This window comes from Coturnix japonica, unplaced genomic scaffold, assembly GCF_054131305.1.
Source record: "Coturnix japonica strain WE unplaced genomic scaffold, WE-NBRP24 Scf050, whole genome shotgun sequence".
Taxonomy (NCBI): Eukaryota; Metazoa; Chordata; class Aves; order Galliformes; family Phasianidae; genus Coturnix; species Coturnix japonica.
The window spans coordinates 288,497-310,851 of NW_028188953.1; the positions used below are offsets into that span (position 1 = coordinate 288,497).

Genomic DNA, 22,355 nt, shown 5'->3' on the forward strand with positions numbered 1-22,355 from the left:
CCAGAGGGAACCTTAGAGGCCATAGCTTGTAGGCAAAGCAGAAGCGTATGGTGCATAGCTTACGGGGCAAAGCTGTGGGGGTAATGGGACAGAGCATCAAGGGCACTGGTGTTTCTATGGGACACAGCCAAAAAAGGAGGCTTAGAGGCCTTAACAGCCCTGTAGAGCCTAAAGTCCTTGAAGCTTAAGGGTAGGCCTGGAGCCGAGGTACTAAAGGGCTGGACTGGAAGCACTGAGGTTCTGAAGGCCTGATGCACAGAGGGAGGCCAAAAAAGAGACCACGAGTCCATGAGCATTGACGGCACAAAGGAAGGCTTAGAGCTGTAATGGAGAACACACCTGGAGGCACAGATGCCTGCAAGCTGTCCTAGAGGCATAGGGGGAGGCCTAAAGGCTTAGAGGTTGCCCAGGATGCTTAGAGGCCTTAAGGTAAAACAGCCTGGAGGGAGGCCCAGAGCCTGGCCAAGAGGCCTTGCAGCTTAGTAGTCTTGAGGCCAAAGGGAGGCATGGAGGCCAAGCAAGAGAAAGCCTAGAAGAGCAGAGGCCAAGAGGAGCTGGGGGTTGTACTTGTACCTCGAGGTCTGGACACCTACAGCCCAAGAAGCCTGAAGGCCTTGAAGCTGGACTAGAGGTCTTGAGACAGAGAGGCCAAGAGAGCCACAGGGTGGCCCAGGGGCACTCAGGCACCAAAGAAGGTGCAGAGGTGTATGGACATAGACACCTATGGGAGGGCTTAGAGACATGGAGCTGCAGAGGAAGGCTGAGATGGCTAGAGGACTAGAGGCCTCTCTCCTGGCCTGCAGGCCACGTCTAGTGCTCTCTCTCATTGGCATTCCTGGTCTCTCAGCCTCTTGAAAAGCTTCTTGTTCCATAGGTCTCCTTTAACCCCTTGGTTACTAGGCGTAGGCCCTCAGGGACACCACACAGGCCTGTAGGAATTAGGCCTCAAGGCCGCTGATGATCCACTCCTCTTTGATGGCTGACCAGAGGTGACGGCTGATGAGAGGTTTTGCCCAGGAGAAGGGGGCAGGACGGCCTATCTGGGCCCAGTGCCCAGCAACAGCCTCCTGCTGCAGTTCCCTGCAGGACGCTGGTGACTGTCACAGGCTCTGCTGCAGAACACAGACATCAGGACGCTAAGTGCTGGCTTCAGTTTAACTCTTTATTTCCTCTCTCCCTTTGAGCATCCTCTATGACCATAACTGACCGGTCCTGACTGCACAGCACTTCCCATTCACACACACAACTCCATCAGTAAGAAACAAAACAAGAGAGAAAGTACCAATCTGAACAGCCAGCAGGACCTGGCTAAGCTCTGCTGTGTGATCTACCCCTGGATCTGAGGGGTCACTGTCAGGAAGTGCCTGCTGTGACAGAAGCCAGCCACCAGGGACATCCCTACATCCAGCACATCAGCATCAATGGAGCCAAGGATGGGAGCTGGAGATCCTTAAGCAGAAGGCCACCTGATCCCAGAGCAGCCATTGCAATGTGCTCTGCAGCTCTGTCAAATACAGCCAGTGGAGGTCAACAGACACAACTTGAGCATGGGGCCGGGGGGTTGGGGAACACAAGCAGTGCCCTCCAGGCATGCAGCAGGGCTGCTGGCTGCTCATGGCAGTGCCTTGGGGTTTCCAAAGCACAGTTTCCACACTTTTCCAGGGCGGGACGGGACTTTCAGTCCATTTCCCCATTGGGATTCTCTCCCTTGCAGGTGATGCTGATGAAGCCCCAGGAGCCCAAGGCGGCACGTGGCGCAAACTAAGAGCTGCAGGTGTCGGCAGCGTGAGCTACGACTTCTTCCTGCTTGGGGTGCAAGGCCGAGAAGGCGTGGAGGGCTGCAGGCCAGCCAGGAGATGTCACAGCACGGATGGAATCATCCGGAGCCTGTGTGCTGTCACAATGCGCTGCCATGACATCACCGTGCCCTCCCCAAGGACAGCCGGCCACTGGTTCCAGGAGCATCATTTGTGAGCTGTGCAGCCCGCAGCCGCTCGCCGTGCCCTGTGCCTGAGAGCAGCCCCAGCAGCAGACCAGCTCAGCCTCATCGCGCTCATCCTCCAAGGCTCAGAGAGGTGAGGGAGAGCTCCTGCACACTTCAGGCTGCAGAGCCCAGCTTGGCTCTGCTGTGTGTGAGGGGCATGTAGCACGAGACTGGCAGGACTGGCAGTGAGCAGGAGAAATTGCTGCCGGCCCTTCCGGCTCAGGAACTCCCGTCAGTAACTGCTCTGCTCTTGCCTTTAGGTTTGGAGCACATGCCTATCAACATGGACGAAGCCTGGGTGGGGACCTGGAGACCCCATCGCCCACGTGGCCTCATCTCGGCCCAGTTCCCCAGCCCCGGGCCCAAATACTCCATCCCGGGGACAACAGGTACAGCGACCATCCCCAGGGCGTGAGGCGCATTGGGGACATCACGGGGCAGAGCATCTCCCCAGCCTTGCCCTGTTCTGGCAGAGCCTCCTGGCTCTCTGGCACAGCTGCAAGAAGGAAGGCCAATGCTGCTGGCGCTGATCCTTGTGACCCAAGGGGCCAAAGGAGCTGGAAACATGCAGCTGCACAGGGGTGTGCTCTCTTCTGCTTTTCCTCCTAGGTTACGTGGGCCACAGCCCCACCAAAACCCGTGCCCCCGCGTACACCTTTAGAGGGACCAAACGGCCTGCGGCAGGGAGCTGCGGGCCAGGTCCCTGCTACTTTGTGGAGCCGGCCATCACCAGGAATGGCAAGTACGTGGTTCCAGGCGCCCACCTCCAAGGACGACCCACCACCAAGACCACCGTCACCCCCGGACCGAGTGAGTACCACTGCTGCAGTGTCCCCACGTGCTGCAGTGTCCCCGCGTGCTGCCTGTGTCCCCCAGCAATTGTGCAGCTCTTCAGAGGACTCTTTCTGGCTGCAGAAGGAGACCAGCCCTTCACAGCTTTCTTCCTCTTCTCCTCCGCCCCAGGTGACTACCGCACCGAAGCAGCCAACAGGCACATCTTCAAGTGCCCACCGGTGCAGTCCATGGCCTTCCGGCGGGAGCCCCTCCGCACAGACCGCCCTCCAGGTACGTGACCCTGGCAAAGGCAGACCCTTCAGCCTGAGCATCCTCCAGGGACGGGCTGCTGCTCAGAGGGGCAACACGTCCCTCCTGCTCCCACCAGCGGGCTGTGCAGGCTGCCCCTCGCTGCTGCTTCCATCTCCTCCATCCCCTCACGCACACACTCTCTGCTGCTCCTCCTGCAGGTCCTGGCACTTACACACTGCCCAGGCTGATGGGGCCCAACACAGCCTACACATCGGCCAGCCCCTGCTACTCCATCAGGGGAAGGAGCCAGCGCGGTCGCTTTGACGAGGACCTTGCCAAGGTGAGCTCTGCTGCTCCTCTCTTCCATGTTAGCGGCCAAAACCAGGCTCCTCTCCCTGTGCCACAGGGGCTTCCAGCCCTGCTGCAGCTTTGCTTAATGCAGCCTTCCAGGGAAAGAGAGAGCCTTGAATGTGACCCCAGCCCCGTGTGGCCATGACTCTCTTGCAGACTCCAGGTCCTGCGGCGCTCCCCAGAGTGGCCGTGGATGTGTACAAGAAAAGGGCGCCCGCATACACCATGGCAGCCCGACCAAAACATGGAGAGGGCAAAGCAGTGAAGCCCGGGCCGGCAGACTACAACGTAGGCCAGGTAAGGCAGCTGCTCAGCTCTTCCCCTCTGCTTCACAAGCACAGCCTTCACGCCTCTCCCCCTTCCCCTGAGCCTTCCCCACATCTCCCTTGCAGGGAGCGAGGGCAGCAAAGAAGGGCCCTTGCTGATCTGCCTTTCCTTTCTGCCCTTCCAGGTGACGCTGATCAAGCCCCAGGCGCCTGCCTCCACTTTTGGGATCCGGCATTCCCTCTACACAAGCCCCCTCATTGTGGAATAAGACAGCACAGTCTGGAAGGTTGTGGGGAGGGAAAAGGGAGAGTAACCAACATCTGGCTGTCTTCTGTTTCCATTTCCCTTCATCCAGTCGGGCTTTTGCCCGTTATACTATTAGATGTTAGTGTTAGGAGTAAGTCATAAATAAATTAATTAAAAACCTTATGTAGACCTTCTTGTTACTCCTTTTTCCTCACCGCTACACACAGGAATGAGCTGCCGCTCCCTGAAGCCTTTCTAACATCAGCGCATTGGAAATCGCTGATGCTTTATCAGTCATTTGCATTACTGAGGGGTTCTGTGTGGTCACTGGGGATCTCTGCGATCCCTATGCGTCTCTATGGTGTCCTTATCAATCTCTATCAGGTCCCTAGTGCGGCTCTGTGTGGTGATATGGGGTCCCAATGGGCCTCTTTGGGTTGATATGGGTTCTCTAAGGGTCTCTTTGGGATCCCTAAAAGTCTCTATGGGGTGATATGGGAACCCTATGGGTCATTATGGGGCTACTAAGGGGCAAAATGGGGTCCCTGTGGGGTCAGTCGGGGCTCTATGGGTCTCTATGGGGTCACAAGAAATCTTCATGGGTCCCTAAGGGGCTCTTTGGGGTAATATTGTGCTCTACGGAGCTCACTGGGGTCCCTGAGGGGCTCTCTGGAGTCCCTGTAAGTCTCTTTGGAGTCTGCATGAGGCTCTATTGGATGATATGGGGTGATATGTGGTCCCTATGGGGCTCTTTGGGGCTTCTGAGGAGCTCTTTGGGGATTGTTGGCACCCTATGGGGGTCTGCAATGTGAGAAAACGCTGATGCTTTATCAGTCATTTGCATTACTGAGGTCTGCCACGTGCTGAAGTAAGGAATGAAGGGAGCAAACAGCAAAGGGAGGCGGCCGTGGGCAGTGCCGCCCTTCCAGCACCATCAGGTAGATGTAAGTGAGTTGCCTGGGGCTGAGTGACTTAAAGACCTGCTGGTGATCATCTGCCAGCTTACAGGATGGCCAGCAGCATTTCCTGTACCTGTGACAGCTCCTGGCTTGGCCATAAAGACATTCCTGGAACAAAGGTTGAAGGGAAAATAATGAAACACGGAGGCAAAAAGAGAATGAAAAGCAAAGGACGGCAACAAAGATAGAGAAAGCAATGTTTGGGTTGGAAGAGATCTGGAAGATCACACGGTTCCAACCCCCCTGCAGTAGGCAGGGACACCTCCATCTACACCAGGGTGCTCCAAGTCCCACCCAGCCCGGCTTTGTGCACATAAAGACAAACCATGTCTGCCCCCTGAAACCTGTAACAGCCACTCAAGGGGACACACAGCACCTCTCATCATTTCATTACTCTGCAGACAAGGTTGAACAGCAGAGCACTGACCCGTAACCAGCAAAGCATCTTCCAGGTCTCCAGACCTCCCAGATTTAATGCTGTCTGTTATGTCCTTGATAGAAATGCCTCTGTACACATCCAAAACTAGGAGGAAGAGTCCACGGTAGAGAGTCAGAGAGATCCAAAGGGCCATTGGGCAAGAACAAGCTCCTCACATGCTGCAAGAACATTCTATTGTTCCTGCAGCACTGCCAGATATATCAGGACCGTCCCACTAAAATAATTCATTTCCATTGCTAACAGTCCTGCTAATTGGCCTACCACAGCTGTTACCATTTTCAAGATCTTCTACTTCAAGATCGCAGATGAATTTCTCAGCTCCTCTCCCCCCTGCCCCAATGGTGGGCACACTCCTCAATCTCTGCTTTCCACGCTAGAGCAGCAGCAAATTGTACTTAGGTTTCTGAAGTCCCTTCCAGTCTCAGAAGGGAATGAAACAGACCGAAGGGAATGGATGCAATGGGGCTCTCGCTAAGACACCTGCTGACCAAGAAGCGCTTGCACTTACTCAACACCTATGAAGCTCCTATAAAAGCATCACACACAAATAAGGAAGGGAAGAAAAACCCAGGACGCTGTGGAGGGGTCCTACCTCTGAGCAGGTGATGCCTGTTCCATGTACAGAGGACGGACATAAATTGTACCTCATCTATTCCCCACTTCCTCTCCCCCGCTTCGTACAGGCACTTATAGACATTATGGATGGGAAAGTAAGGCTCGTGGAGAAGCCTGGGTATACACAAGGTCTATAATTCATTGGTGGTAGAGAACTGCTGGCCTGTACGTGTCCAGATCATGGATATTTTCCAACAAGCACCTTCCAGGCATGGCAACTCACAGCTGAAATGTCATTGCCCCTGCCAAGTAACTTGCCTGCCTAGAGACGTCTCATTAGAGACTCGCAAACAAGAGCAGAACCCATTTATTCCCATTTCACAGGTTGGCTTCTCTTCACCACACATCACATGCACAAGAACACATTGCTCTTGCAAGGAAGCACGTTCCTACACACCACAGCATCCTGCTGAGCAAGGGCATCATCCACATACATTCCCTCATCTCTGTTACCCTGCAAAGGTTCAAGGACACAAGACACAGCTCAGCACAGCATCTACTGGAAGCAACCCTTGAGAATTCCCCACTCAGAAACAGCTGCTGGAGATGGCTATTGGAGTCCTTCAAAGGGAATACTAGCTCACAAACACAGTGACGCATCTCAAATGTGCTTTGGGCTTCCTTCTGAAACGAGCAGCAACCCACTTTACTGGGACACTGAGAAAAGAGCCCATGGCATTCATGCACACCCAGAGTCAGAATCCCCTCCCTGCACAAGATGGGTTTGAGGAGCAGGCCATGAGACACATCGGGTGAGAAAAAGCCAGCCTGGAGCTCCTCACCGCTGAGCACAGAGCTGCACCCACAAGAAGATTCAACCCCTTCTCCCCTCGCCTTGGCTCACTTGGCCAGAACTTCAGCAATTACAAAAGGAAGATTTGCAAACCTTCACAGCCCTCCTCACTTTGTGCACATCAGACATGGCGGTGGGAGTCATCATCCCCACCATCACCCTCTCAAAATTCCCACTCAGCAACGTCAAGTCACCAATCCAATCCTAGAAAGCCAAGAGAGGAGGAAGGAGGTGGCAGAAGGTGCAGCCTTCCAGGACAGACAGAACTGAGCTGTTCCCCACTTCTCTTTAGGCTCTAGCCCTCCTTGCATCAACAACTGCTCTGAACTGAACAAGAACAAAACAACCTTGGTCAAGGAAATTCTCCGCCGACCTTTCTCTCACGGAGATTGGGTCCTTTTTCACTTTTCACCCCAGTGACACAACCGCCTTCACACATCTCTGTAGACCTTTTAGGTGATCGGAACTTGCTGACGTTGGGAAGCATTTAGTTTGGTCAAGATGTCAATGATGATCTCTTCATCCGTGCCTGCAAGAAACAAATGGAAGCCAGTCAGGCTGCTTGCACAAGAATCAGAAGTGCCCTCTGGTCTTGTGCCGCCTCCAGTCCCCTGCACAGCCAGTTCTCAACAGCCCCAGGACTACATCCATGCACACAAAGCTGCCAGGACACACTCCACCAGAGGAGCTGTATTTCAGGACATAGGAAAGGCAGTTGTCTTTCCACTTCCCAACTATTTTTAGGGCAGCTGTGCAGCAGAGCAATGCAAGCAGCTGCGCTTCCCTGGAACGAACCACCAGAGCAGCCATTCCCAGTGCTGGGGAAAAAAACAAGAAATAAAGTTGACCTGTGGAGGGAGATCAACTTAGCAGAGCCCTTCATGGCCTTCCTGAGTGCTGTGCTTCTTGCTCAGCGCTGAAGCTCGAGATCCCCTTGATTGTTGCCTAAGGCCACAAGAAAAGGATTTAGCAAAGGCAGACTTGCGCCCATGCACACAGAGAGTTGAATTGAAACAAAACAAAGCACATAATAGACGTGAACACGGAGATAGTAAAACTCCACCCACACAAGTGATGTTGTATCAGACTTCTGTCTCACGCAGCACTCTATTCTAAGGGGACTTCCCAGGCACATCAGAAAGAAGCCACAGGGGCACAACTATATCGAGTACATAACTCCATGCAGCTGCCCACAGAGTCTGCAGTGAAACAAAAGCTGGACCACCTTGCATCTGTGTTCAGTCCCACCAGGCCTTCTTCCTAGCAGATCTCCGTGTCAGCCATAAAGCAGTGTGCTCCCATCACAGCCCTAGCTCCTTCTCTTGGAGCAGGTAAGGACCATTACTCAGCACCATTCCTTTTGCTCTACTCGGCACTGGTGAGGCTGCACCTGGAGAACAGTGTCCGGGTCTGGGCTCCCAGTACAAGAGACAGCTGGACACACTAAAAAGAGTCCAATGGAGGGCTACCATGATGGTGAAGGGACGGAACACCTCTTCTATGACAACAGCCTGAGAGAAGTGACTGCTCAGCCTGGACAAGGGGAGCTCAAGAGGATTCCACCCATGGCCATCAATCCCTGCAGGGAGGAACGTTGCGGCAGCATTGCAGCTACTAATGAACTTCCCAGTGCATCAGTAGCAAAATATGCTACTAAAAAGGAAAGACAAAACTATTGTAAAAAATCTCTCAGTCGTTAAGGACACATTCTAAGTAATGAAAGGTAAAACAAAGCAGAGCCCAAAGCTGTATTAAATCTCTACTCGGGTCAGAATTCCTTTGTCACCATATCTGATTGCTCTTTTGGTTTCTGAAAGTGCTCGGTAGAAATCCAGAGTTTACGTGGATAAAACCTCAGGATAACATCCATTTACTTACACGCTACTATTGTTAAATAATCCAAGTCAAGTCTACTTTACAAGGAAGTGTGCAACAAGCAGAACATCACGTTGAGTTCAAATTCCTCAAAGTTCAAATTGCAGCTATTTCTGCCCAAAACCTTCTGTTTCTTCAATTGCAAATAACAGCTTTTCCTTCAGCTGCTCATAATTCTTATAGGGTGGGAGGTCCAAGTGACTGAAACTGAAAACAAGGAGAAACCTTCAGTATTGAACAACAGTTTAAACCACCAAAAAATGCATTAGGAACACAGGCATATAAACTGTCCTGTTCAGAGGGATAACTGCATTTGTACAGCTGGATTTGTCTAAAACAGCTGTATCTTGACGTGCATTTATCTATGAAAGTGAGAGTTAAAGCACAACAAGCACCCGAGCAGCGATAACTTTCCAGAACTGGCAGCGTATTTAGTAACAAGTCTCACCTTATCTCTTCTGTATCTGAGAGTTAAAATCTGAGCATCTTCACAAAGCACCAGCATAACTGAGAAACTGAGCAGAAGCTACATTTTAACCAGCCAAGAGGGTGCGTGAATGTGGCTATTTATTTGCATTGCCAAGATCGGGTGTGGTGATAATGAAAGATCAATCCCAAACTCTTTAGCAAAAAGTACTGTTTATTACTTCATGTTTTAGTGGTGTGCAAATCCATGGCATTTACAATGGAATCAGCTCCACAACAAAACTGCTTTTCAGAAGTTCAGCTATTACTCAGCAGAGCTTACTGCCATAACCCAGTGCTTTGCTTTCACACAGTCTCAGACACTTCCATATCACACCCACTTCCTAAAATCTCAAAGTAGATTGCCATCCGTAAGAACAGAACCACAGCAGAGTTTGATCCTTCGTACTTACCAGGTGGGACTTCCAGGTAACCAGTTTTCCTTTCCAACTTTCTCAATGCAAAATTTCTGGGGTCTGTTGCTCCCTGTACAAAAATCAAACAAGGAATTCTTATGTCTAACTGCCCGTGTAGACCAGTAGGTAATAGATGACAACAGAGCGTGAAAGGCTTGAAGAGAAAACAAGACTATAACTACTTGCAGAGCACAGAGACATCTGTCTCTCACTACATCCCTCTGAAGAAATCCACGTAGTGAAATGCATAAATATGAAGCGGTTTTCAAAGAAATTCAACCACTGAATGACATCGTTGGTTTGGTACTGGAAGGAATCTCTGGAGTTTACCTAGTCCTGCCACTCTGATCAAGCAGGGATACCCAGAGCAGGCTGCCCTGCCAGGACCACGTCCAAACCATGGATCAAGTCGCTGATGCAAGGCGTGTTCACATTCCCTCCATCCCTTTTTCTGTCACAGCTCTACCAATATGCAAGACTCGGAAAAAGGATTCCATATCAATTCATTACAAAATACCCTTAAACACACACCTTATTAAGAAAAAAAAAAGAATAAACATGAGCATAAAATGGATTAAAGAGGGCTTGTTACCCGTGAGGTCAGCAAATCCTGCCACTGGTAATCTGCACGTTCCAGTAACGAACTGTAGGAGTCTCATTCTCTTCTCGTTCTCTATTTCTTTCACAAACTGAAAGATAATAATTAACACTGATGTCAAGTTTAATATTGAGACGTTCACTTCCCCATCACCCCTAGGACAGCTGGATTAGCAGTTATCAGTTACATTTACACGCTACGTAGCTGTTGAGTAATTCTGACTGTTGCTCACTAAGCTGTTTGTCATGGTTTAATAATGTTGTAGTTTTGCTATCAGTATTCCACATCATAACATCATATAAAGCATGGATAATTTTACTGAATGTGCAGCTTACAGAAGAAGACTACATCTCCCAGAGAACAACACGACAGGTCACGGCCCCTGTCACGGACGCAGGTGGATTTTTAGTTTAGTTTAAACTGTGACACTGCCCCACAAGTTCCAACTCCTGCCCCACAAGTGCCCCCTCCCCTCGACATCATCCACCTCCTGCCCCACAAGTGCCACTTCCTGTCCCACATGTGCCACCTCCCGCCCTACAAGTGCAACCACCTGCCCCTAAAGTGCCACCTCCGGCACCACATCATCCACCTCCTGCCCCACAAGTGCCATTTCGCGCCCCACAAGTGTTAACTCCTGCCCCACAAATTCCACCTCCTGCCCTTCTAGTGCCATGTCCAGCCCCACAAGTGCCACCTCCTGCCCCACAAGTACAATCTCCTGCCCCACAAGTGCCACCTCCTGCACCACAAGCGCCAACTACTGCCCCACAACTGCCCCCTCCTGCACCATAAGTGCCAACTCCTTCCCCACAAGTGCCACCTCCTGCCCGACAAGTGCGACCTCCCGCCCCACAAGTGCCACATACTGCCCCACAAGTGCCACCTCCTGACCCACAAGTGCCACCTCCCGCCCAACAAGTGCCACCTCTTCCCCGACATCATCCACCTCCTGCCCCACAATTGCCACCTCCCACCCAACAAGTGCCACCTCCTGCCCCACAAGTGCAACCTCCTGCCCCACAAGTGCAACCTCCTGCCCCACAAGTGCCACCTCTTCCCCCACATCATCCACCTCCTGCCCCACAAGTGCCACCTCCCACCCAACAAGTGCCACCTCCACCCCACAAGTGCAACCTTCTGCCCCACAAGTGCCACATACTGCCCCACAAGTGCCCACTCCTGCCCACATATGCCACCTCCTGCCCCACAACAGCCATCTCATGCCCCACAAGTACCACTTCCTGCCCCACAAGAGCAACTTCCTGCCCCACAAGTGCCACCTCCTCCCCACAAGTGCCACCTCCTGCCCCACAAGTGCCACCTCCTGCCCCACTACAACCATCTCCCGCCCGACAAGTGCCACCTCCTGCCCCACAAGTGCCACCTCCCGCCCCGCAACTTTCACCTCCTGCCTCACTAGTGCCACATCCCGCCCCACATTTGCCACCTAATACCCCACAACTTCCACCTCCTTCCCCACAACTTCCACCTCCTGCCCCGCAAGTGCCACCACCTGCCCCACAAGTGCCACCACCTGCCCGACAAGTTCCCCCTCCTACCCCACTTCATCCTCCTGCCCCACAACTTCCAACTCCCTCCCGACAAGTACGAACTCCTGACCCACAACTGCCACCTCCTGCCCCACAACTTCCACCTCATGCCCCAAAACATCCATCTTCCGCACCACAACTACCAACTCCTGCCCAACAAGTGACATCTTCATCCCCACTAGTGCCAACTCCCGACTCACAAGTGCCACCTCGTGCCCCACAAATTCCACCTCCTGCCCCACAAGTGCCACCACATGCCGCACAAGTTCCACTTCCTGCCCCACAAGCGCCACCTCGTGCCACACAACTTCCACCTCCTGCCCCAAAACTGCTACCATCTGTCCCACAAGTGCAACCTCCTGCCCCACAAGTGCAACCTCCTGCCCCACAAGTGCCACATCCTGCCCCACCAGTGCCACCTCCCGCCAACATGTTCCACCTCCTGCCCACATTGCCACATCCTATCCCACAAGTGCCACCTCCTGCCCCACATCATCCAACTCCTGCCCCACAAGTGCCACTTCCTGCCCCACAAGAGCCACATCCAGCCCCACAACTTCCACCTCCTGCCCCAAAACATCCATCTCCCGCACCACAACTACCAACTCCTGCCCAACAAGTGCCATCTTCATCCCCACTAGTGCCAACTCCCGACTCACAAGTGCCACCTCGTGCCCCACAAATTCCACCTGCTGCCCCACAAGTGACACCTCCTGCCCCACAAGTGCCACCACATGCCCCACAAGTGCCACCACATGCCCCACAAGTTCCACTTCCTGCCCCACAAGCGCCACCTCGTGCCACACAACTTCCACCTCCTGCCCCAAAACTGCTACCATCTGTCCCACAAGTGCCACCTCCTGCCCCACAATTTAAACCTCCTGCCCCACAAGTGCCACCTTCTGCTGCACAACTTCCATCTCCTGCCTCACAAGTGCCACCTCCTGCCCCACAAGTGCCACTTCCTGTCCCACAAGTGCCACCTCCTGCCCCACAAGTGCCACTTCCCGCCCAAGTATTGCCACATCCTTCCCCAAAACAACCACCTCCCGCCCCACAAGTGCCACTTCCTGCCCCACAAGTGCCACCTCCCGCCACACTAGTGCCAACTCATGCCCCACAAGTGCAACCTCCTGCCCCACAAGTGCCAACTCCTGCCCCACAAGTGCCACATCCTGCCCCACCAGTGCCACCTCCCGCCAACATGTTCCACCTCCTGCCCACATTGCCACATCCTATCCCACAAGTGCCACCTCCTGCCCCACATCATCCAAATCCTGCCCCACAAGTGCCACTTCCTGCCCCACAAGTTCCACCTCCTGCCCCACAGCTGCCACCTCCCACCCCACAAGTGCCATCTCCTGCAAAACAAGCGCTACCAGATGCCTCACAAGTGCCCCCTCCTGCCCCACAAGTGCCAGCTCCTGCCCCAAAAATTCCACCTCTTGCCCTTCAAGTGCCATATTCAGCCCCACAAGTGCCACCTCCTGCCTCACAAGTGCCACCACCTTCCCCACTACTGCTTACTCCTGCCCCACAAAAGCCACCTTCTGGCCCAGAAGTGCCACCTCCAGCCCCATAGGTGCCATCTCCTTGCCCACAAGTGCCACTTCCTGCCCCACATGTTCCACCTCCTGCCCCACATTGCCACATCCTATCCCACAAGTTCCACGTCCTGCCCCACAAGTGCCACATCCTGCCCCACAGCATCCACCTCCCATTCCACAAGTGCCACCTCCAGCACCACATGTACCACATCCTGCCCCACAATGCCATCTCCTGCCCCACAAGTGCCATCTGGTGCCCCAAAAGTGCCACCTCCTTCCCCACAAGTGCCAACTCCTGCCCCAGAATTTCCACCTCCCGCCCCACAAGTGCCAACTCCTCCACCACAAGTGCCACCTCCTGTCCCACAGGTGCCAACTCCTGCCCCACATGTGCCACCTCCCACCCCACAAGTGCCACTTCCCGCCCAACAAGTGCCACATCCTGACCCAAACAACCACCTCCCACCCCACAAGTGCCACCTCCTGCCCCACAAGTGCCACATCCCGTTTCACAAGTGCCACCTCTTCCCCCACATCATCCACCTCCTGCCCCACAAGTGCCACCTCCTGCCCCACAAGTGCCACCTCCTGCCCCACATGTGCCAGCTCCTACCCCACAACTTCCATCTCCTGCCCCACAAGTGCCACCTTTGGCACCACAAGTGCCACCTCCCGCCCCACATGTCCCAGCTCCTACCCCACAACTTCCACCTCCTGACCCACAAGTGCCAGGATGTTCCAACTGCTCCCAGCGGTCTCCGCTTCGCTCGGACATTCCGCGGAGGCGTCCGGGGGTCTCAGCCGCGGAGGCTTCACTGCGCCGGGATGGTCCAACCGCTCCTGGAGGGCTCTGATCGACTCCAACGTTCCGCGGCGGCGTCCGGTGATTTCAGCCGCGGCGGCTCGAGTGCTCCGGCACGGTCCAACGGCTCCATGGCAAGCTCCAATCAGCTCAGACGTTCCGCGGCCGCGTCGGGGCTCTAAGCCGTGACGGTTCGATGACTCCAGCACGGTCCAACCTCTTTCTCCAAGCTACGCTCGGCTCGGACGTTCCGCAGCGGCGTCTGGAGGTCTCAGCCGCGGCAGATCGAGTGCGCGGGCACGATCCAACCTTTCCCGGCAGTCTCCGTTCGGGTCGGACGTTCCGCGGCGGCGTCTGGGGGTATAAGCCGCGATGGCTTGAGTGCTCCAGCACGGTCCAACCTCTCCCGGCAGGCTCCGCTCGGTTCGGACGTTCTGCCACGGAGTCCGGGGGTCTCAGCGGCGGCGGCTCGAGAACGCTGGCACCTTCCAACCTCTCCCTGCGGGCTCCATTCGGTTCGGACGTTCCGCGGCGGCGTCCAGGGGTCTCAGTCGCGGCGGCTCGAGTGCCCCGGCACGGTCCAACCTCTCCTGACAGGCTCCACTTGGCTCGGACATTCTGCGGCGAAGTCCGGGGGTCTCAGCCGCGGCGGCTCAAGTGCGCCAGCACGGTCCAACCGCTCCCGGCGGGCTCCGTTAAGCTCAGACATTCCACGGCGGCGTCTGGTGGTCTCAGCCGCAGCTGACATGTGCCGCCTCCCGCCCCACAAGTGCCACCTCCAGCCCCACAACATCCACATCCTGACACACAAGTTACATCTCCAGCCCCACAAGTGACACCCCCAGCCCCACAACATCCACATCCTGACACACATGTTACATCTCCAGCCCCACAAGTGCCACCTCCCGCCCCACAACATCCACATCCTGCCACACAAGTTACATCTCCAGCCCCACAAGTGACACCCCCTGCCCCACAAGTTCTACCTCCTGCCCCACACGTGCCACCTCCTGCCCGACTAGTGTCAACTCAAACCCACAAGTGCCACCTCCTGCCCCACAATTCCCATTTCCTGCCCCACAAGTGTCACCTCCTGCCCCACAAGTGCCACAACTTCCACCTCCCACCCAGAAAGTGCTACCTCCTGCCCCACAACTTCAACCTCCTTTACCACAAGTGCCTCCTCCTGCCCACAAGTGCCACCTTCTGCCCCACAACTGCCACCTGATGCCCAACAAGTTCCACCTCTCGCCCTACAAGTGCCACCTCCCACCCCACAAGTGCCACCTCCTGCCCCACAAGTGCCACCTCCTGCCCCACAATTGCCACCTCCAGCCCCATTAGTTCCACATCCTGCCCCACAATTTCCACCTCCCGCCCCACAAGCGCCACCTCCTACCCCACAAGTGCTATTTCCTGCCCCAAAAGTGCCTCCTCCCGCCACACAAGTGCCACCTCCTGCCCCACAAGTTCCACCTCCTGCCCCACAACTTCCACCTCCTGCCCCATAACTTCCAACTCCCTCCCCACAAGTGCCACCTCCTGCCCCACAATTTCCAACTCCCACCCCACAATTTCCACCTCCTGCCCCAAAACTTCCACCTCCAGCCCCACAAGTGCCAACTCCTGCCTCACAAGTGCCACATCCTGCCCAACAAGGGCATTGAGGGCCAATGGGGGACTTTGGGGGGCTATGGGGGCCTCCAATGGCCATTGGGGGGGAGATGGGGTCAATGGGGGGCAATGAGGTGCAATGGGGGGCAATGGGGTTTAATGCATGCAATGGGGGGCATTGGGGAGCTATGGGGGCAATGGGGGGCATTATGGGGCAATTGGAGGCAATGGGGGCAATGGGTTGCAATGGGGGGCAATGAGGGGCAATAAGGGGCTGTAAGGGGGGCAATGGGAGGGAATGGGGGGGCAATGGGGGGTAATGGGGGCAATAAGGGGTAATAGGGAGCACCAGGGGGGCTGCAAATTCCAACATGGATGAATGGGGGTCAATGGGGGGCTGTAATGGCCAATGGGGGGGAAATAGGGGCAATGGGGGTCTGGCAGAAGGGTAATGAGGGGCAATGGGGGGCAATGAGATACAATGTGGGGAAATGGTAGGGAATGGGGGGCTGGTATGGGGGTAATGGGGGGTAATGAGGGGGCAATAAGGGGCAATGAGGGGTAATGGGGGCAATGAGGGGCAACACAGGGACACAGTGGGGAGTCAGGCGGGTAATGGGGGGTAATGGGAAGGAATGGGGAGCAATAGGGGGCAGGCAGGGGGGCAATAAGGGGCAATGGGGGGCAATAAGGGGCTGTAAGGAGGGCAATGAGGGGCAATGGGGGGCAATAAGTGGCTGTTGGGGGGCAATGGGAGGCAATGGGGGAGTAATGGGTAGCAATGGGGGGCAATGGGGGGGTAATGGGGGGCAATGAGATACAATGGGGGGCAATGGGGGGCAGTGGGGGGAAATAGGGGGGTAATGGGGGGATAATAAGGGGTTGTAAGGGGGTAAAAACAGGTTGTTAGGGGGTAATGGGGGGCAACAAGGGGCAATAAGGGGCTGTAAGGGGGGCAGTGAGGGGCAATGGGAGGGAATGGGGTGTTAAGTGGTGGCAATGTGGGGCAATGTGATGCAGTGGGGGGCAATAAGGGGTTGTTGGGGGCAATGAGGGGCAGTGGTGGGGAATGCGATATAATGGGGGGTAATGAGGGGCAATGAGATACAATGGGGGGCAATATGGGATATCAGTCTGGACTGTCATCGGGAGTCGCTGTCAAACAACAAACCTCTGATGGCCCATCAGACTGAAGATCCGCACCCGACAGCAGGACGTGGATGGATCTACCAGCGCTGAACCGCCTCGCTTTGCTGCCTCTCTGTCCCTCCTTCCCTGTCTTCTGTCTCTACTCTTGGTCTTCTTTCATTCTATGGCTCATCAGAGCAGCCATGGCCTATAAGAACGGCCTCTAATTGTAATTAGCCCATATTAACCCATTAGCCAATGTTACCCCCAATTGGTTGTTGTTAGTTGTTAAGAAATCCCTCAATGAAATCCATATCATTATTCCCCTCAGTTTGGAGGTTGGGACCCTTTGCTTTGGAGATGGGGGAAGATTCCCCCCTTGAAAAGCACAGAGTGAGAGCAGACGTAGATAGGAAGAGAGATGGGATGGGCAGCATCCATTCTGCACTCAGATGCTGCTTGGTCTGCATGCTTCTCTTCTGCTTTCATATGAAGTTCATACATGAAGTTTACAGATGAAGTTTATAGATGAAGGCTGCAGGAAAGTGTCTCTGCTATGGAGCCCTGGAGGGGGATAGAGATGGAAAACGGGGAAGAAATGGCAACTAAAAGCAGAACCCTGATGCCAAATGGGTCAGCAAAGTGTATAATCCCCCTGTGGCGCAAGTGGTAGAAGTGCCGCTCTGCTGCATAGGAGGCTCGAATCCCGGGGGGTTGGACTCGATGATCTCTAAGGTCCATTCCAACCCGCACGAGACTATGATACTATGATACTATGATAACCCCAAGGAATAAAAGGGCGAACCCCGTTCAAAGGCCTGAACCCAAGGACCAAAGATTGAAGCCCTTTTAGATGCACCCCAATGCCCAGTGGTGCATCCCTGTCACCAAACCCTGAGCCCCAGGGCTGGTAGTTGTGGCTTTAAGGCCCCTTCCAGCAGTGTATGGGGAGAGCAGCTTCAGGGAAGCCAAGGCTGCAGTGGGTAAGGGATGTGAAGGGAAAAAGGGGGACAAAAAGGCTCTTGATGGGTTCTCTGCTCTCTGACATGGCTGTCTGGGATGGGGAGCAGAGCAAACCCCCACGATTCAAGAGGAAACAGAGTCCTGCTGTTCCACCTGCAGCACCACGAGTCCATGGGGCCGGATGGGATCCATCCATGAGTGCTGGGGGAGGTGACAGCTGAGGCTGTTGGTGTCTGTTGGTCTGCATTGACATCAGCAAAACTTCCACACCATCCGCCATGGGTTTCTCCTGAGGAAGCTGCAGCCCATTTGGGGGCACTTACAGGATCATTTGACGGTCATTTGGGGGGATTTCGGGTCATTTGGTGTCATTGGCATGCATTGGTGCACTCTGAGCTGGGTGAGGAACTGATGGAGGATGGGCCCAGACAGTGGTGGTTGAATGGAGCAAGAGCCAGCCAGCAAACAGCCATCAGATAACAGCAAGTGGGGGCATGGATTGATCTGCTATGGGGTAGTGAGGGTCTTATTGCTCCCTATAACCCCAAAAGGGAGGCTGTGGTGAGCTGGGGGTCGGTCATTGGGAGGACACTGGGGTGATGTCGGGAGTGATGCTGTTGGGGTGACATTGGGGAGACGTAGGGATGACGTTGGGATGACATTGGGGTGGTATTGGGGTGACATTGGGGCTGTGTTGGGGTGACGCTGGGGTGATGGTGTTGGGGTGACATTGGGGTGACACTGGTGTGATACTGTTGGGATAACGCTGGAGTAATGTTGGGGAGCGATGTTACGAGCGACGTTGGGGTATCACTGGGGTTGCTATCAGGGAGGGAGAAATGCTTTTGTTGCTGGGGGGCGGCGCTGGGGGGTCCAGTTGGGGTTATGTTGGGGTTATGTTGGGGTATCCCTTAGGGGGCGACATCGCTGGGGTGGCGATGGGGGGTCAGTTTGGGGTGACACCGGGGTGCAGTTCCGCTCTTTGGCCACGCGGTGGCAGCAGAGAGCTCTCCGCTCTCTTGACCACAACGAAACGAAGTCGGGTCAGCAGAACCGGACCGGAACCGCGCATCCGAATCCTTACGGAACACAAAACTCAACACTCCAATCTGCATCGTTCCCATTTACAGAGAAAACCTCCTGAGAAACACCCCTCCTTTTTCCCCCCCAACCCAGAACCGACCCAGACCCATAGATACGTTCCGGAACCAGCCCGTGTGCTGCCCTCAAGCCTCCCCCCTCAATAGGCGACCCAAAGGCACCAGAGCCCCCCAGCGCTGACACCGCACGTCCACTCTCCCCTCCCTGCCCCAAATTAGGGCCAGACCGCGGGGGGGCAACGAGGCGGCCGCCACCCACCCCCCATCTCCGTCCCCTTCATCCAACACGAAGGGGGTGATGGCGGCGGGGGGTCGAACCCCTTCCCACACCAAGCGGCTTTCGGGTCCCCCCCCCAGCGTTTCCCACATGGCGTCGAACATGCGGCGTCGCCTGGAGGCGTCCCAAGGGGGGGGGACGGCCAACGGTCGCAATTGAGCCGCTACGGGTAAAGGAAGGGGGGGCAAAGAGGAGACGGAGACCCCCCCCTTCCCCCCCGAGGAGCTGAATACGGCATTGACCGGGAGGAGGGGGGGGAGGGAGCGGGAGGGGCGCAGGGTGAGCCTTAATTCTGCTCCCCCCGACCCCAACCGCACCGAGCGGCCCTGAGCCCCCCCCCCCACCTGCAGCAGCAGCGCCAGGACGTGGAGGCGATGAGGGGGGGTCGCGTCGTCGGGCTCCAAACGGAGGCAAAGCCGTAACCCCCCCCCCGGGGCTCCCCATCGTGCCAAAGCCCTCCCGTAACCGCGGGGATCCCGGGGGGCACCGAAAGGCGGGGGGAGCGGCGGGGGGGGGTCGGGGAGGCGATGGAGGCGGAAAGGAGGGGGGACAGAGCGGAGGCTGAGAGCCGACCCCCCCAATTCCGTGGTTATCCGATGGGGGGGAAGGCGGAGCGGGGGGGCGGCCAAGACGGTGCCCAACTTGGGGGGACCCAAAGCGGTCGTTAAAGCGGCGTGAAGCGCAGCCCGGTCGCCGACGTCGATGTCCCCCCCCCCGACGCTGTGTGGGCTTAACGGAGGAGCTCCGTGGGGCAGCAGGGGGGCGGCAGCGCTCAGCACCCCCTGCCCCCCCCTCCACTCTCCGTCCCCCCCCCGGCTCCGGGCGGCCAAACGCCGCAGGTAGCGGCTGCACGCTTTGGGCCGGGGGGGGCCGGGCGCCCGAGCCAATACTCTCAGGTACCCCCGCAGCCCCCCCTCGTTTCGGGGGGGGGGCGCCCCCAGCACCCCCTGCCTCAAAGCGGCGCCCAGAGCCCCCCCCCAGCCCCCCGCCCCCCCCGCGGCCTCTAAGATCTGGGGGGCGAAATGGGGGCAGCGCAGCAGCAAAGAGGTGGCGGCTGCGACCAACTCGACGGGGGGGGTCCCGCTGCCCCCCAAGTGTTTAGATAAGGCCACCAGAGCCCGGCAGAAAACACCGGGAGGACCCCCCCGAGCTGCCAAGCCCACCACCAAAGCCCGGAGCCAACAGCTGCCCCGCTGCCCTTCATCCCCTCCCCCGGAACAAGCAGCGGTCGCCAGCTCTAAGTGGGGCAGGAGAAGCTCGGGAGGGTCGGAGAACGTGGGGAAGAGGCTGGCGGCCAAATGGGGGGGTAAGGGGGGCGAGGGGGGGGTCCCCAAGCAGAGGAGGAAGAAGAGGCGCAGGGAGGGGGGCAGAGCTGGGTGCTGGGCTAAGGAAGCCAAGCGCTGTTGGAAGGAGGCAGGGATGGGACAAAGACCCCCCCGGGACCCCCAGAGGGCGGCGTGGAGCAACGCCGGCTCCGCAGTGGGCAGCACTTGGGTTAGAATAGGGGAAGAGCTCGGGGGGGGCTTCTCGGAGCCCCCCAGCACCCACAGCAGCTGGGCCTGGGCTGCGGGGGTCAGGAGGAAGGAGTGGGCAAGGAGGTGGTGTGGAAGGGGGGTAATGGGATCCACCGAGGGGCTGCTATGGGGGTCCCCCCTGGGATCCTGAGGTGCTCCATCATTGGGAGCCCTGGAAGTGGTGCCGTGGGGGGGGTCCTTGTGATCTGGATCCCACAGTGCTTTGCCAGGGGGACCCTTGGGATCCAGCAGTGCGATGCGGAGCGGATCCCCAGCATCCAGTGATGTGACAACACTGGGACCCCCGGGGTCTGTAAGGGCTGCATGGCAGGGAGGTGCATTAGAAGGGGAAGGGGTGCACTGGGATCCAGAGGAGCTCAGCCCCACAGTGACACGAGGCTGCCCAGGGCTGTTGGGACCCAGTGGATCACAGTGTGAGGCTGGGCAGGGATCTGGCAGCAGGTTGTGGAAGGAGCCACCTGCAGACATAGGAGATGCTCCAGGATCTGGTCCAGCAGCATGGCAGGATTCAACAGGATCTGATGAGAAAGAAAAGAGATGGGGGTGAGATCCTCCATCCATACTAAGATCCCCTGGATTCCCCCCCTCCAGCCCCTCCTCCCCAGCCCTATAATGGGATTCCAATGGATCCCTTGATCCCTTCCAGTACCAAGGTGATGATCCCTGGGATCCCATCACCCCAAGTTCAGCCCCCAGACACTCCCCATTACCAATGCAGAGCCCCTCCCCCCCCCAATAAGATTAATCCCCAATCCCACCACGGGATGCCCTGCATCCCCTTCCCGCCCCCCCCACCCTATAATGGGATTCCCATGGATCCTTTCCATTACCAACGTGAGGATCCCTGGGGTCCCATCACCCAAAATTCAGTCCCCAGACCCTCCCCAGTACCAATGCAGAGCCCCCCCCCCCCCCCCCCCCATAAGGTTCTTCCCCCCCCCCCCCCCCCCCCAAAGCTTCTCACCTTCCACCAGCAGCAGCACCAGGGGCTGAATGGCAGAGGCTACAGCCAAGCGAACCAGCATGGACCTCCGAGCCCCACAAGGCAACATCCTGGGGGGGGTCCCCCGGCCCCCGGCCCCTCAGCAGCTCCCGCAGACACTCAGCTGCTGCCGCCGGGGCCCCCCCCTGCTTCACCCCCTCGGCTTCCTGCAGCAGGAGGGTCACAAAGGGGGCAACGACACCCACGGACCCCCCCGTGCCGGTGGCCAATAGGACGGTGACGGTGGCCAGAAGGAGCAGAGCCCGGGGGTGACCCGGAGGGTTGTGGGGCAGAGTCAGCAGCTCCAGTAGAGCCTCGTAGACCGCCGGGACCCCCCCGGGACCCCCGCATGCTTCACGGGGGTACTCGAGCAGCAGCAGCAGCAGCTCCACCTGTAGGGGGGGGACACACAGCCCTCCGTGGAGACACAGCTGACACGTTCCCACCCCTCTGAGGACACCCCCCCTAGCCCTGTAGGGCCGTAGGAACCAAAGCGAGGGCGGAACGCCAGTGAAGCGGATCGCGTTTCCCAGGGGGACCCATTTCCGCAGAGCACGCGTTCCCTCCGGGGGAGCGGGTTACGGCACGGACCCATTGGGGATAATGGGGGGAAACAGGAGAGGCCTCACCTGGCGGCGTGGGGCGGAGGGGGGGGAACGGTGCAGGGAGCGGAGCGCCGGGGGAGCGGAAGAGGTTTGTGGGCTGAGGGCCGCCAACAGCCGCCCCCAAGGCCCCAACATGGCGCTGCGGGCCGCACCGGAAGTGATTGCCCCGCCCCCTTCATAGCCCCGCCCCCTCGGTGCCCTATGGCTCCTATAGG

At 56.9% G+C, this 22,355-nt stretch overlaps 1 protein-coding gene across 14 annotated transcripts; it reads right to left on the reverse strand.

The window, feature by feature from the left end:
• Positions 1 to 1,141: 1,141 nt before the first annotated feature.
• On the reverse strand, positions 1,142 to 22,332 carry LOC116652610 (AP-5 complex subunit beta-1-like). Of its 14 annotated transcripts, none has more exons than XM_085532694.1 (8): positions 22,165 to 22,320; positions 21,518 to 21,927; positions 16,722 to 21,071; positions 10,029 to 10,125; positions 9,434 to 9,506; positions 8,559 to 8,762; positions 7,054 to 7,625; positions 1,142 to 4,941 (listed from the first exon to the last, which is right to left on the reverse strand). In XM_085532694.1, the coding sequence occupies exons 2-3, from the start codon at positions 21,603 to 21,605 to the stop codon at positions 18,868 to 18,870; spliced, it is 2,292 nt and encodes a 763-aa protein (XP_085388820.1). In that variant the 5' UTR covers positions 21,606 to 21,927; positions 22,165 to 22,320; the 3' UTR covers positions 1,142 to 4,941; positions 7,054 to 7,625; positions 8,559 to 8,762; positions 9,434 to 9,506; positions 10,029 to 10,125; positions 16,722 to 18,867. The 14 variants fall into 14 exon arrangements, 11 of the variants coding, with proteins under 11 accessions (XP_085388820.1, XP_085388823.1, XP_085388827.1 ...); XM_085532697.1 differs by lacking the exon at positions 1,142 to 4,941 and having other exon boundaries at positions 6,179 to 7,209; positions 7,529 to 7,625; XM_085532701.1 differs by lacking the exon at positions 1,142 to 4,941 and having other exon boundaries at positions 6,179 to 7,625; positions 21,012 to 21,071; positions 22,165 to 22,332.
• Between the last annotated feature and the right edge of the window lie 23 nt (positions 22,333 to 22,355).

Bases quoted from the DNA above. Each gene is read 5' to 3' on its own strand.
- LOC116652610 (XM_085532694.1), bottom strand. From the start codon at position 21,605: ATGTTGCCTTGTGGGGCTCGGAGGTCCATGCTGGTTCGCTTGGCTGTA. The intron at 21,072-21,517 runs GTGAGAAGCTTT...CTTTCTCATCAG, and splicing joins GGTGCTGCTGCTGGTGGAAG to ATCCTGTTGAATCCTGCCAT.